Raw genomic sequence first — 13,160 nt, 5'->3', positions numbered from 1 at the left:
TGCCTACAGTAGCTTACCTTCAAGTCTTGGTGTTATAGGCAGGATCTCTCTTCAACACTAAATGACTTTAAATATGTCGTAAATATATTACCTTCTGCTCATCAATTAGAAGACATAAATATTCTGTATTTGAAACTTTAAGGTCAGTTTATTAAGTTCATTGATGAAAGTGATCAGAAGAATATTCTCCTGAAAATTATTTTTTTCTTAGAAAAAAAGAAAGGAAAATCAAAACCCTCTCAGCATAGCCACAGATGCTGTGGCAGTCAACTTCTCTGCAGATGGGGACAGTCCATTAGTCTGCTGAGCCACTCCCTGGGTCAGCGGGATTGTAGTCTGGATCATCTTCATCATCCTCCAGCTCCAAGTCATCCATTTCCTGGAACAAAGACTCATCCACCTCCACATTGTTTCCAGCTGCAAAAAGCAAAACAAAATTCCCTTTCAGACTTATACTCAAGAGTCAATGACAGAACTCACTGGAATACCAGACAGAAGCTTTTCAGTGCATATAGGAGGTGTCACTTATGAAATCCCAAACTAGTGAAAATCACATCTTTCTTTGTCAGTAGAGACTCTTAACACTTTAAGAGGAATTTCATTCCTCCAGGTCACAGTTCAAAAATCTCTTGTTGTTATTGTTGTTGTTAAGGGATTATCATAGAATGCATATTTATAATATGGCATGTTATATACTGAAGATATATTGCCCTGGTTATAGTAAGTTAACTATCAATGAGACTTGTACCAGGAATCTCTCTTATACTTGCTAATTAATTGACAGATGGAACTTGACCTTTCCTCTCCACCAGTTCTCCTTGTAACCAATAGTATCACTTCTCAAGATTCCATGTGTCTGAGCCCTACAGTAAGCAATAGCCAGGCTCCCCATTAAACATGTCACTCTTCACTTTGTCTGAAGTAGATAAATAAAGGATAGTATAACTCTATTGAATCCCCACACATTGTAACCTTCCTTCCCTCTCAGATCCACTTACTGACATTCATTGTAATGAGAATATAGAGAACAAGTGTTGTTTCATGCCTATGAATAGATCAGAAAGAAAAATATAAAATGCTAAGCCCTGGTCAAATAACTGTCTCTGTAAGGTTTCACAGAGCAGATGAAGTCTAAAATATCCGACCAAGAAGAAAAAGGTCAGGTGAAAGCAATTCTAGGTAGAAATGTATACAAAGGCAAGAATAAGAGTAAGACCTTGAATATGTTGAACTGGAAGGCAAGATTTTTTAGGAAAAATACCAACAGATAACATGGACAAAGGTCAGACTGAGGACTGTATAAATCAACCTTTTTTCAAACCAATGGAAATCATGAAAGAATTTCAAAAGAGAAATTTATGACTAAATATAGGTTTTAGAAATGTCATCTCAGAGACAGCAACAATAAAACAGATAAGGACATTAGAAAGAAGGAACAGATTTGGTTGATATAGTTTCAGAGGCTACCACAAAAGTCAAATGAAAATGATAAAACCTTCAAGTAAGGAAAGGAAAGTGATGAAAAGAGATATTTCAAAGCCAAAATCAATAGGTATTTTTTGGTACCTTACTGGATATGAAGAGGTATGTGACCAATCACAAAAGGAAAGGAATGAAGAATAAGTGACACTAAAACTTGTTCTGAGAGAATGGAAAGATGCTTTGGAATTAGTAATTCTGAAAAAAAAAAAAAAAAGGAAAAGTGTATCCTTGCTAGGTTTTTGCTTTTTATCCTGACTATATATATTTTTTTCATTTAGACAATTAAAAATCTGCTACAGAGAATGTAATAAGATGCATTTTTTAAGAATGTGAGTACTAGCAAGTTCAAAAACAATGATTTAGCAGTGGGTCAGTTCAACATTGGTTCTTAACTTTCTATAAAAATAACACCTTGCATAATTCTAATCCTCTATAGCAGATAAGCAGAACTAGGTTGAAAGGCCAGAAGCTAGAAGATCCCCAATTAGCAAAATGAATCTTGCAGAAATTTGACAAAGTACAGAAATCTAGGGTCTTATAAGAGGTGTGACTGAGTGTGAAGTCCAGTTTAAAAATATAAGTAAGCCATAAGCTCCATGAGGACAGGAAATTGCTTTATACTATTCTCTGCTACAATCTCAGTGTCCAAGATACACAATAAATATTTGTGAATGTATGGATGGATAATGGATAGATGAAAAAACCAAAAGAGGGTAAGGGGTAGGAGAAAAAGGAGGATAAAAAAGCAAAGGGGATAAGCCGCTCCACAGGTAGCAAGAGAGGAAATACTAGGAGTTCTATATCTGAGGTTTTTCCAAGCTCCATGAGACACTATGGAAGATCATTCTAGATGATTCTAGATGATTCTAGAAATTTGGGGAAAACAGGTCATCGGAGTCACAATGGGCCTGTTTCCTTGTCACCATAATTGTCTTATCTATTCCTATCTTGAGATTGCTTAAGTTATCATGAAACTTTTAAATAGTACATTGTTGTAGGATTAAAATATTCAGTTCAAATGTATTAACTGATCAACTGTTAGAATTTTTGCTTCAAAATGAATTTTTCATCAGTCTTGGGAGGAAAATTTTACATTGAATTATCACTCTGATCTTTTTTGTTTGTTTATTTAGAGAGAGAGGGAAAAAAAAAAACCTTTTTTGTTTTGGTAGATGGACACAATACAATGCCTTTATTTTTATGTGGTGCTGAGAATTGAACCTGGGTCCTGCCTGTGCGAGGCGAGCGCTCTACCACTAAGCCACACTCCCAGCCCTCACTCTTATCTTTATGGTTTAAAATTAAAGACAACATTATACACATATGGAATTCTGATGTTATCTTACCATCCTCCAAGAACTGGATATCAGATGTGTCAAGATTATGATCTGTTTCAAATAGCTGTTTCTCTAAAAGACATAAGTATATTTAACTGAAATGGCATAATATTCATTCACCTTCCCTACGAACATTGAAAAAATGTAACAATTCAGGAAAACAAGTCTGAAAATCCATCTTCCTACAAATTTCAATAAATTTATGAACTCATTCAGTAGCTAGGAGGTATATGAAATATATTCACATTAAAATGGAACAAGTGATAAACCTAGTCTATCTAGAGTCCTAGAAAAATGAGATTGCCTCTATATAAAGTTTATTACCTTAAATACTCCTGTATTTCAAGATCTATTTTTAATATTTGTACCAGAAATCAGACATAAAAATTCCTCATAGCAAGGTACAGTGAAACATGCCTGTAATCCCAATTACTTGGGAGACTAAGGCAAAAGGATTGCAATCAGGACAGGCCTTGTCCTCTTAGTGAGACCCTGTGTCAAAATAAAAAATGAAAAAGGGCCAGGAACATGGCTCAGTGATAGAAGATCACTGGAATAAATCCTCAGTACTGGGGAAAAATTAATTATAGATTATACTTTAAAAAAAAATAACATCATGTTGATATATTTTCTTTTTCTCCTAGATGCCTACGAATATTATTTTCTTATAAAAACCTGTTCAAATGATCTTCTTGCTACAGAAGATACTAGAGTATTTGAGGGTAACAGAAAAAAACATGGGGTAGGGGAGTATCATACCACTTAATTTATTTTTTTTCCTGCTTGCTCTTCTTCTTTCATCCATTTCTTTTTAATTTCCAAAAGTTCTGCATCAAACTTGGCCTTTCAACTTAAGGAATTCTCTATTGTAACAGGAATGCCATGGAAAAATTGCTTAGAAAATAAAAATGACAATACTCACCAGATTGATATGATAGTTTCACAAATAAAGCCTAAAGATATCTTCTAGATAAATAAGTACAATAACTTAGAAGAGAAACAACTTACCAAAAAAACTAATGTTTGAAATTTTGAAACATTTAATCTGATTTCTGCCTGTCCTAGCTACTTTCATTGGTTTTGACAACTTGCTCTGGAAAAGCCCATTTTTAATTCTTATTATAAAAAAACAAAATAATATACAATGTAGTTGCTATATTTACCACTGATATTTACCATTAAGAAGAATGTTGTCTGTTTTAATATACCCTGAATACATATCAATTTATGAGAATAAATTATTGTTTTTTTACTTCATTTCAGAATTTGAGATTCTCAGATCATTGTGATAGCGACTTTATCATTCTAAACTCTATATGATAAGTAAGATATTTACATTTCTTGATTTTACTTGTATGAGCTTTACTAATCTAACTAATTAGAATTCATTACTCATGTTATTCCACCAACCAAATGAGAGACTTCTAAATTTTTACTCTTCAAAAAATTTACAAAACTTTTGTTTTTGTAATTTCAAAAAAATTGAAATTTCTAAAGTAGAAAAACCAACAGTAATAAACCACATAAAACAGATTTAGAGAACAAATGTACCTTTTCTGCTTCTTCTGCTTCTCTTTTTGTTTTTTTCTTTCCTTTCTTCTAGTTCTTAATCTGATCTACTATTTCATTTTGTTTGCTCAGCTGTCACCAGAGTAAATATCATCACCATACCAAGATTTTCTTCAGCCTATGCAACAAAAAAGGTGATAAAAAACATACTTCTCAGAAAAATAGAAACTAGCCCATGAAAAAATCTTTTAGTGTAATCACTAAAGACATATGCTTCTAACATGATTACAATTCAGTTACACCATATATTCATACACTAGAATAAATGAAAATGTTAAGTGATTTTATATTTATTTATTTATTTATATCAGCGGAATCCATTATAATTCTTATTACACATATAGAGAACAATTTTTCATATCTCTGGTTGTATACAAAGTATATTCACACCAATTCATGTCTTCATACCTGTACTTTTGATAATAATAATCCTCCCATTCCACCATCATTAATAACCCCATACCCCTTCCCTTCCCCTCCAACCCCTCTGCCCTATCTAGAGTTTGTCTATTCCTCCCATGCTCCCCCTCCCTATCCCACTATGAATCAGCCAAAAAAAAGAAGTGATTATATATATATACATATATATATATATATATATATATATAGAGAGAGAGAGAGAGAGAGAGAGAGAGAGAACTTCCTCTAAAAGTCATGTCATTTGCCACACCCAACATAAAGCATGTTATTTCAGTAAATTGTGTTTAATAATCATATAGGTAGAATTCAGAAAACCTTTTCCTACAGTCTGAGTAACAACTTTTCTCAAGCATTTCTCAGTATTTTAATTTACAGTTTTGAGTATTAAAAGCTAAAACAACAGAATTTGGATGCCAGCTTGAATTTTTAAACTATTACTATAATAAACACTGTGGGTACTTTTGTAATTTATTTTCATCTTCTTTTCTTTAGGTTTGAAATGGTTTAAAACTAAATGTAAAAGCATCTCCAATTCATGAAAGGATAATAACTCAAAGACAGACTACTAGGAACCTAAAAAATCACTTTCAAACTTACTAGCCAGAATCTCAGAAATCATTAAGTACTTCTCTGGGCAAGGTTCGCCTAAGGAATATATATGAATGGGTATCTCATCAGTTGTGCCCTTTGTAAGGGGCTTCAAGCTAACTCCTGTAATCCTCCTCAATGTGCTGCATCTATGCTAAGCATCCTAAATTTATGAGTAATAAGAGATTCTCCTGAGTGTGAACCCATACTGAAACTGCCCTCTAGAAGGTGACTTAATATCTAACAGTCACTTCAATACTAAATGTTCTTCACAAAACCCATTCCTGGGTTCTCAATCTCAGCAAACCACATCATCTTCTACCCAGTCTGAATATCCTTACCCTTATCCTTATCCTGCCTCTATTGTTCTGCCCATTGTTTCAAAAACATTGTTAATACCCTAGCCCAGGACACCATCATTTTCAGTTTCAAATACAAGAAACTTTAATTGGTCTTCTTACACCTATGATCTTGCCCCCTGACATAACTTCTCTAGACCACTCTATACATACATACATACACGGCTAAGCTAATTTATATGCTGAAGCAACATAAAATTGCCTGGATTAGAAACTGACATGATTCTCACTCAGAAAATAAAATCTTAGAATTAAAAATCTGAACTAACAGTTGTGCATCTTCCCCTTATTATCTGAAAACATGGTCTACTTTTTCATTTTGTGTATGAGATGTTTGGTGTCATTCAGTATCTCAAAAATTTAAATCAAGTTCACATATTTTCTTAACTACTTGACTTTCCAAAAAGCCTCTCTTTTCAGTGGTAGATTTGTGCACTGATTAAAAGAACACACTTCAAATGTAGGAACACTAAAAACAAAAACACCTCAGCTTAGTTTCTGTCCACATCTGGGATAAAGCAGGCATAAAACTCTGCAGAGGAAAGTCAGGGAATTCTTCAAATTCTTAAGAGGGGAAATGTTAAAGACAGCACACCAGAAAAAGACAGATTTAGGCAAATAATGAACAGTGATTTTCAGTTATTAAAGGGAAAAGCCAATGATAAAAATTCACCCTGATTTTATTCCTTGGTTATATCAATGCAAAAATACCTAGGAAGTAACTTCTGTGTACCAAGTGCTTATGCTTTACTATATAGAGATACAGAATAAAAGTAAATTTAAACCTTGGCCTGAAGGATCAGAAAACACACCTTTAATTTTATGTTAATCAAAGTGGAAAATTGGTTCTTAGACAACTATAATATTTTCTGGATTATGTTCAGTTAATCACAGAATGAAAAATTGAATTAAAACAAAAGTATTATTAGGAAGAATCTAGCTCCTAGGAACAGTCAACTACACATGGTTTAAAATATAAGAACATCTATTGTTTATTAACTGAAATCCAAAGTAGACTAACCTGAGGCTAGAAATGATAACTCAAGATTAAGTGAATTTTTCTACTATTAAGTTTTAGATCTTGCTTTTATTTTTGTGTATGAGTGTGTATTTCTATTATAGGTTTTCAGGGTTTTGGTTGTTATCACTTTATTAGTCCATTTTTTATTGCTATAGAAAATAACAGAGGCTAGATGCTTTATAAAGTAAAAAGTTTGCTTGGCTCATGATTTTGGTAGATACAACATCCAAACATCATGACACCTGTTGGGGATGCAAATCAAGTCAAGATGGCACTTGGCAGTTTGCCAGGAGGAGTGGTTTGTGAAGTAACGCCAGCGAGCCATTAAGATGATGAGGATTCCTTATTGACTGACTGCTGTATCTAGATGATGTTAATTAAGTTAAGCTGTGTGTAATTAGTTGGGTATATGTACCTCTGGTGCCTCGCAGAGAGGCGGTTCCTGCTACCTTGGGTGCCCGCTACTTTGAGTTCTCGCTCAGTTCCCGTTGAGTTCACTAGCAATAAAGTAGTTCCCACTTCAACCTTCAAGTTGCTTGTCACCTCCTGGTTATTTGCCCAGCCAGACTGCGGCAGACACCAATATCCTGTCAAGAACCTGTGGCTGTGTCACAACATGGTAGAGAAGTAGAAAAGGAGCTGTCATTGGAAAGCATGAAAGACACAAAGAGAAGGATGGAGGAAGAGACAGACGCACAGACAGACATATATACATTAGAGAAAAGATAGCCTCTTCAACAAGTCGTGCTGGGAAAACTGGAAATCCATACGTATCAGAATGAAATTCAACCCCTATCTTTTACCCTGCACAAAACTCAATTCAAAGCACATCAAGGACCTAGGCATTAGACCAGATACCCTGTGCCTATTAAAAAGGAGGCCCAACTTTCCATCATATTGGCTTAGAAACTGACTTTCTCAAGAAGAAGCATGAGAAATAAAATCAAGAATCAATAAATGGGAGATAGGACTGTAGCTCAGTGGCAGAGTGCTTACCTAGCCTATGAGAGACACTGGGTTCAATCCTCAGCACCACATAAAAATAAATAAAATAAAGACATACTATCCACCTATAACTAAAATATTTTAAAAAATCAATAAATGGGATGGTATCAAACTAAAAAGATTCTTCACAGCAAGGAAACAATCAAGAATGTAAAAAGAAAGCCTACAGATGGGAGAGAATTTTTGCCAAGTACGCCGCAGATAGAGCATTAATCTTAAGGATATAGAAAGAATTCGAAAAACTTTAACACCAAAAAAATAATAACCCAATTAATAAATGCACAAAAGTGATCTAGTCTGTTGGTGATGCTTTCTATTGAGTTTTTTAATTTGATTTATTGTTTCCTTCATTTCAAAACTCTTAACACCAAAGAAACAAATAACCGAATCAGAATGGCAGCTATTAAGACTATAAACAACAATAAGTGTTGGTGAGGATGTGGGGGAAAAGGCACACTCATACATTGCTGGTGGGACTGCAAATTGGTGCAGCCAATATGGAAAGCAGTGCAGAGAATCCTTGGAAAACTGGGAATGGAACCAATATTTGACCCAGCTATCCCACTCCTCAGTCTATACCCAGAGGACTTCAAGACAGCATACTACAGTGACACAGCCACATCAATGTTTATAGCAGCACAATTCACAATAGCTAAACTGTGGAACCAACCTACACGCCCTTCAGTAAATGAATGGATAAATAAATGTGGTATATATACACATGGAATATTATTTATTAAAAGGGAATAAAATTATGGCATTTGCAGGTAAATGAATAGAGTTAGAGAATATAATGCTAAGGGAAGTTAGCCAATCCCCCCCCCCAAAAAAATGCTGAATGTTTTCTCTGATTTAAGGATGCTGATTCATAATGTGGTTGGGGCGGGGCATGGAAGGATTAGATGAACTCTAGATAGGGCAAAGGGGTGGGAGGGGGAGGGAGAAGGCCTCCAGGTAGGAAAGACAGTGGAATGAGATGGACATCATTACCCTAAGTACATGTATAAAGACATGAATGCTGTGACTCTAATTTATGTACAACCAGATAGAAAAATTGTATTCTACAAGTGAATTGAAATGCATTCTGCTGTCATATATAACAAATGGAAATTTAAAAGAAAGAAAAAATGGGCAAAAGAACTTAACAGGCACTTCACAGAAGAGATATGAATGCTCAACAAATATATAAAAAAATGTTCAACATCTTTAGCCATTAGAGAAGTGCAAATCAGAACTATACTGAGACTCCACTGCACTCCAATCAGAATGGCAATTATCAAGAATACAAGTAACAATAAATGTAGCAAGGATGTGTGGAAAAAGTTTCACTCATACATTGCTGAGGGGACTGCAAATTGGTGCAGTTGTGGAGAGTGATGACTCGAACCATGGTCTCTGATTCCCTCATGGCTTCACTTGTGCTGGGAGCTGTCTATACAAAAGTGCAAGTTGAGATGTTCCAATTGCTATGGTAATGACGGCCATAGGTGGCTACAAGCAAAGGCACGTTGCTTTAACAGTTAGAACCTTGGATTCAGACACCAACTCCTGGGATAGACAATTCTGGGCACGACAAGATGACCTCAAAGTCTCCCAAGTTTTGCTGCATCCTTCAGACGGCCTGCTTTGCTAAAACTTTCTCACAAATAACCTTCTGATGACAAAACCTATATAATGAACATGCTGAACTAGCTCTAGTGTCAGTCAAGCCTCTCCAGGGCTTGGCTATCCACCTGGCCCCAGCTTTGTCCTCTATGTTTGTCTGTTTGTCTTTTCTTCATCCCATCTCATCACCTTTCCAGTTTCTGAATTAACAGTCATGCTGGTTGTGATATGCAATCACTCTGAAAGGAAGTGTGGAGATTACTCATAAAACTAAGAGTAGAAACACCATCTGATCCAGTTCTCTCACTCCTCAGATTATAACCAAAAGACTTAAAATCAGCATACTACAATGATGCAGTCACACCAATGTTTATGGAACTCAATTCACAATAGCTAAGCCTTGAACTAACTTAGGTGGCCCTCAACAGATGAATTCATAAAGAAAATGTAGTATATATACTCAATGGAGTATTACTCAGCCATAAAGAATAATGAAATTATGTCATTTGCTGGCAAATGAATGGATCTGGAGACTATCATGCTAAGTAAAATATGCCACTCCCCAAACCAAAGATCAAATATTTTCTCTGATACTTGAAAGCTAACCAACAATCGGTGGGCAGCGGGGATTGAAGTTTATTGGATTAGACAAAGGGGAATAGGTAAGACAATAGAATGAATCTGACATAACTTTCTTAATGCATCTATGAATATACCACCAGTGAACCTCCACAACATGTACAACCACAAGAATGGGATCCTAACTAGAATGTTATACTCTATGTATGTATAATATGTCCAAATACCCTCTACTGTCATGTATATGTAAAAAGAACAAATAAAAATGAAAAAAACTAAAAACAAAAACTTCACCCTTGTATAACCTCTGAGTTCAAGCAGGATGAGAGCTCCAGCAGGATCTGGCTAGGTACTTTCCTTAAGGCCATATAGGACTAAGATCAAGCTGTTTTCCTTTCTGATGGCACTATGGAAGAAGCAGCTTCCAAGGTCATTCATGTGTTTGAATACATTCAGTTCCTTGTGGTTATTAGACAGAGGTCTGCCTTTCCTTTATATGTGGTTCCCTCCATCATCAAGTCAGCATTACCTAAATTTCAGTGTAATTTCATGGAGTTTCATTTTCAAAATGTTATGATTCATTTAATATGTCTCTGATCACTTTTTTATTAAATAGTCAGTTTGAGCAATAATTGCAGAAACTGGCTGTCTATGTGAACATTGCTTTGCACTGTTGCCTATAACACTACAAATCACAGTGATGTCATTGTAACACAATAGTGCTTCAACAGTGGCAGGTGTTTTGTCATACCCTGGTAGTTAATGTTTTAAAATCACCAGTGCATACTCAGTGTATAAAAGCTAGAAGAGAAAAGTGTATTATGAATATTTTAAGGAAACATGGAGTGCAGATTACCTCTTATTAAGGAAGTTGGCAAAGAACCCTCGAGCTATGCTGAAAGAACATAGTGTATATCAACATTATCAGATTAAGCAGTCATCACAATATTCCCAACTCACAAGAAAGAAATGTTTAAATACATTTAGAAGCTTAAAACCCATCAGGTTCCAAATTCTTAGTTTTGCAAATATTTCAAAACAGGTTACTGCAAAGTTATTGAAAGTATTATATTTTTTGCACAATTTAAGCTTTATAGGTGTTCCACATCTGATAGAATGGAACAAAATATTTAACATGGTTTCATGGATTCAACATCAGAAAATAGTCTTCCCTGCTTGGCTATCAAATGAATCACTGAGATGTTGACTTTGATTACAGATTCATTTACATGGGGATTTTTTTATTAAAAAAAAATTCAAATGAGATTTAATGAGTGAGGCCTACTAAAGAGTCTAGTCTTTGGAAAGAGTAACACTTTTTAAATGCATGTTTTTTACAAACAAGAAAAGGAAAAATAAAAATGATGCTGGAAACAAACTTCTCAGTATTCATTTGTGAGTCAAGCAAGGTAGGCTGTTTCCTGCTGTTTATTCAAGTAAATGAACTTTGATTAAAGCAGTTGAAGACATTTGCCCAGAGAAACGTTGCCTAACATCACACTCCCCTTCCAAAATGAGTGCACTCTAATTTTAGTTCATGTATTGACAAGAACTGTTATAAATTAGTGTTATCTTTGAATCAGTTAGAAACATTAGGCACTTTTTTGTTTCTTGTTGACAACATCTGAATATTATTTTGTTCTTGCCACTTGTCCTGAAAGGCCTAAAACTTTTAATGTCTGTCCCAGCCAGTAAGGTTTGTCTTACCTTTATATAAACTCACATTTCCTTATTGTACTAAAAAGATTGTGATCTACTCTATGATTATGTATTGCAAAATTCGAATTGTTCCTGAAGTGGTCAGATGTGATACCTGCAAGCTGGCTCTGGTGTCCTTTTGACTTTGTGTATTTCAAGTATTCTTTGTGTAAATCTTTACACTGTGGTACAAGATGTCCCACATCTATCCTTTCCTGCCCCACCTCTGCACTCAGCCATTGCTCTGGATTCCTCTCAGGCTGTCCTACTTGCTAGATGCACATAACATTGTGTTTGGGAAGAAGGGAAGCAGCTGTCTTATTCACTTGGCTGTTATTACTGACTGGTCTAGATGTCTCACAGCTGATAATTATTGGGAGTCAGGGAGAAAAAGAGGGAAGAGAGGAAGGCAAAAGAATCCAAGAACCTCAAAAGACCCCCTTATACATTCGGTTCATTAAAATTTGTATAATGAAAGAAATTCTTATTGAGCTTGTAATAATAATAGTCTACTATTTCTACTCTTCACACTGTGTTGATCTTCACAAAATGGACTATTTTAGAAATACAGACTTAGTTGAAAAATATCATGAGGAAAAAGAGACAGGTTTAATATTTATAAACTGAAATTAGCCTCAGATTACACCTTACTTTCTAAACAAGAGGGTTTGTACATTGAAAAGATTCAAGATCTCCCCTGGGATCAAATTCTATGTTTAGGGAGAACTTGAGAATCATTATCTGAGAGCAGCTTGTATGAGCAACAAAAGACTGAGGAATGACTCAAGATTCCAGGAAAGATGTTAGAACAGACCTGAGATGAACAACAGTTATGGTGGAAAACAAAAAGGTAATATCCACCATTAAAACAAACAACGGGACATCGATTAGAAAGGGTAACTCTATGTGTACTGGAAAACAAATTTATGTTCTTAGTGAGTTCATATAACCCACTTTCAAGTTTAATAACCCCTAGAGCTTTCTGTAGCCATCGCCAGTTAAGCAACAGAAGAAACAAACTTTCTGAGATTATGCAAGAAAGGACCTGAAGAATGGTCACCAGCCCTGAGATGGGCTGGAAAAAGACTCACCCTCATTCAGATACAAGGAAGCTGTCTTACAGATTTCAAATGCATCCTTGTCTTTGTTTCATAATTGCTGTAATTCAGTAAATGTGCCCTCTCTTCTCCTAAAAAGTTTTTAAGTATCTCCAAAGCTTTGGATCCCTTTAAAGAACCTGGGATACGGGCTGGGCCTGTGGCTCAGGGGCAGAGTACTCACCTCGCATGTGTGAGGCCCTGAGTTCAATCCTTAGTCCCACATAAAAATAAGCAAATAAAATAAAGGCATTGTGTCCAACTACAACTAAAAAATAAATATTTTTAAAAAAACCTGGGATAACCTGATATGCTTTCCCCAGCGCCAACAAAATCTTACCCAATCTACTAATCTACTCAGACAGGTTCTAGAACTCTACTCACTGGCCAAAACAAATTC

At 35.2% G+C, this 13,160-nt stretch overlaps 1 protein-coding gene across 1 annotated transcript; it reads right to left on the bottom strand.

Moving 5' to 3' along the window:
* Positions 1–229: 229 nt before the first annotated feature.
* LOC124080484 (RWD domain-containing protein 1-like) lies at positions 230–4,472 on the bottom strand. The gene is made up of 4 exons (XM_058573254.1): positions 4,371–4,472; positions 3,579–3,713; positions 2,829–2,891; positions 230–417 (listed from the first exon to the last, which is right to left on the bottom strand). The coding sequence occupies exons 2-4, from the start codon at positions 3,622–3,624 to the stop codon at positions 296–298; spliced, it is 231 nt and encodes a 76-aa protein (XP_058429237.1). The 5' UTR covers positions 3,625–3,713; positions 4,371–4,472; the 3' UTR covers positions 230–295.
* Between the last annotated feature and the right edge of the window lie 8,688 nt (positions 4,473–13,160).

The sequence above is a fragment of the Marmota monax genome, unplaced genomic scaffold (assembly GCF_021218885.2).
Source record: "Marmota monax isolate L192 unplaced genomic scaffold, Marmota_monax_Labrador192_F-V1.1 WCK01_AAM20220418_F8-fsc00174, whole genome shotgun sequence".
Classification (NCBI taxonomy): domain Eukaryota; kingdom Metazoa; phylum Chordata; class Mammalia; order Rodentia; family Sciuridae; genus Marmota; species Marmota monax.
The sequence above is the reverse complement of the archived record's forward strand: the minus strand, read 5'-3'. Positions and strand labels throughout refer to the sequence as shown.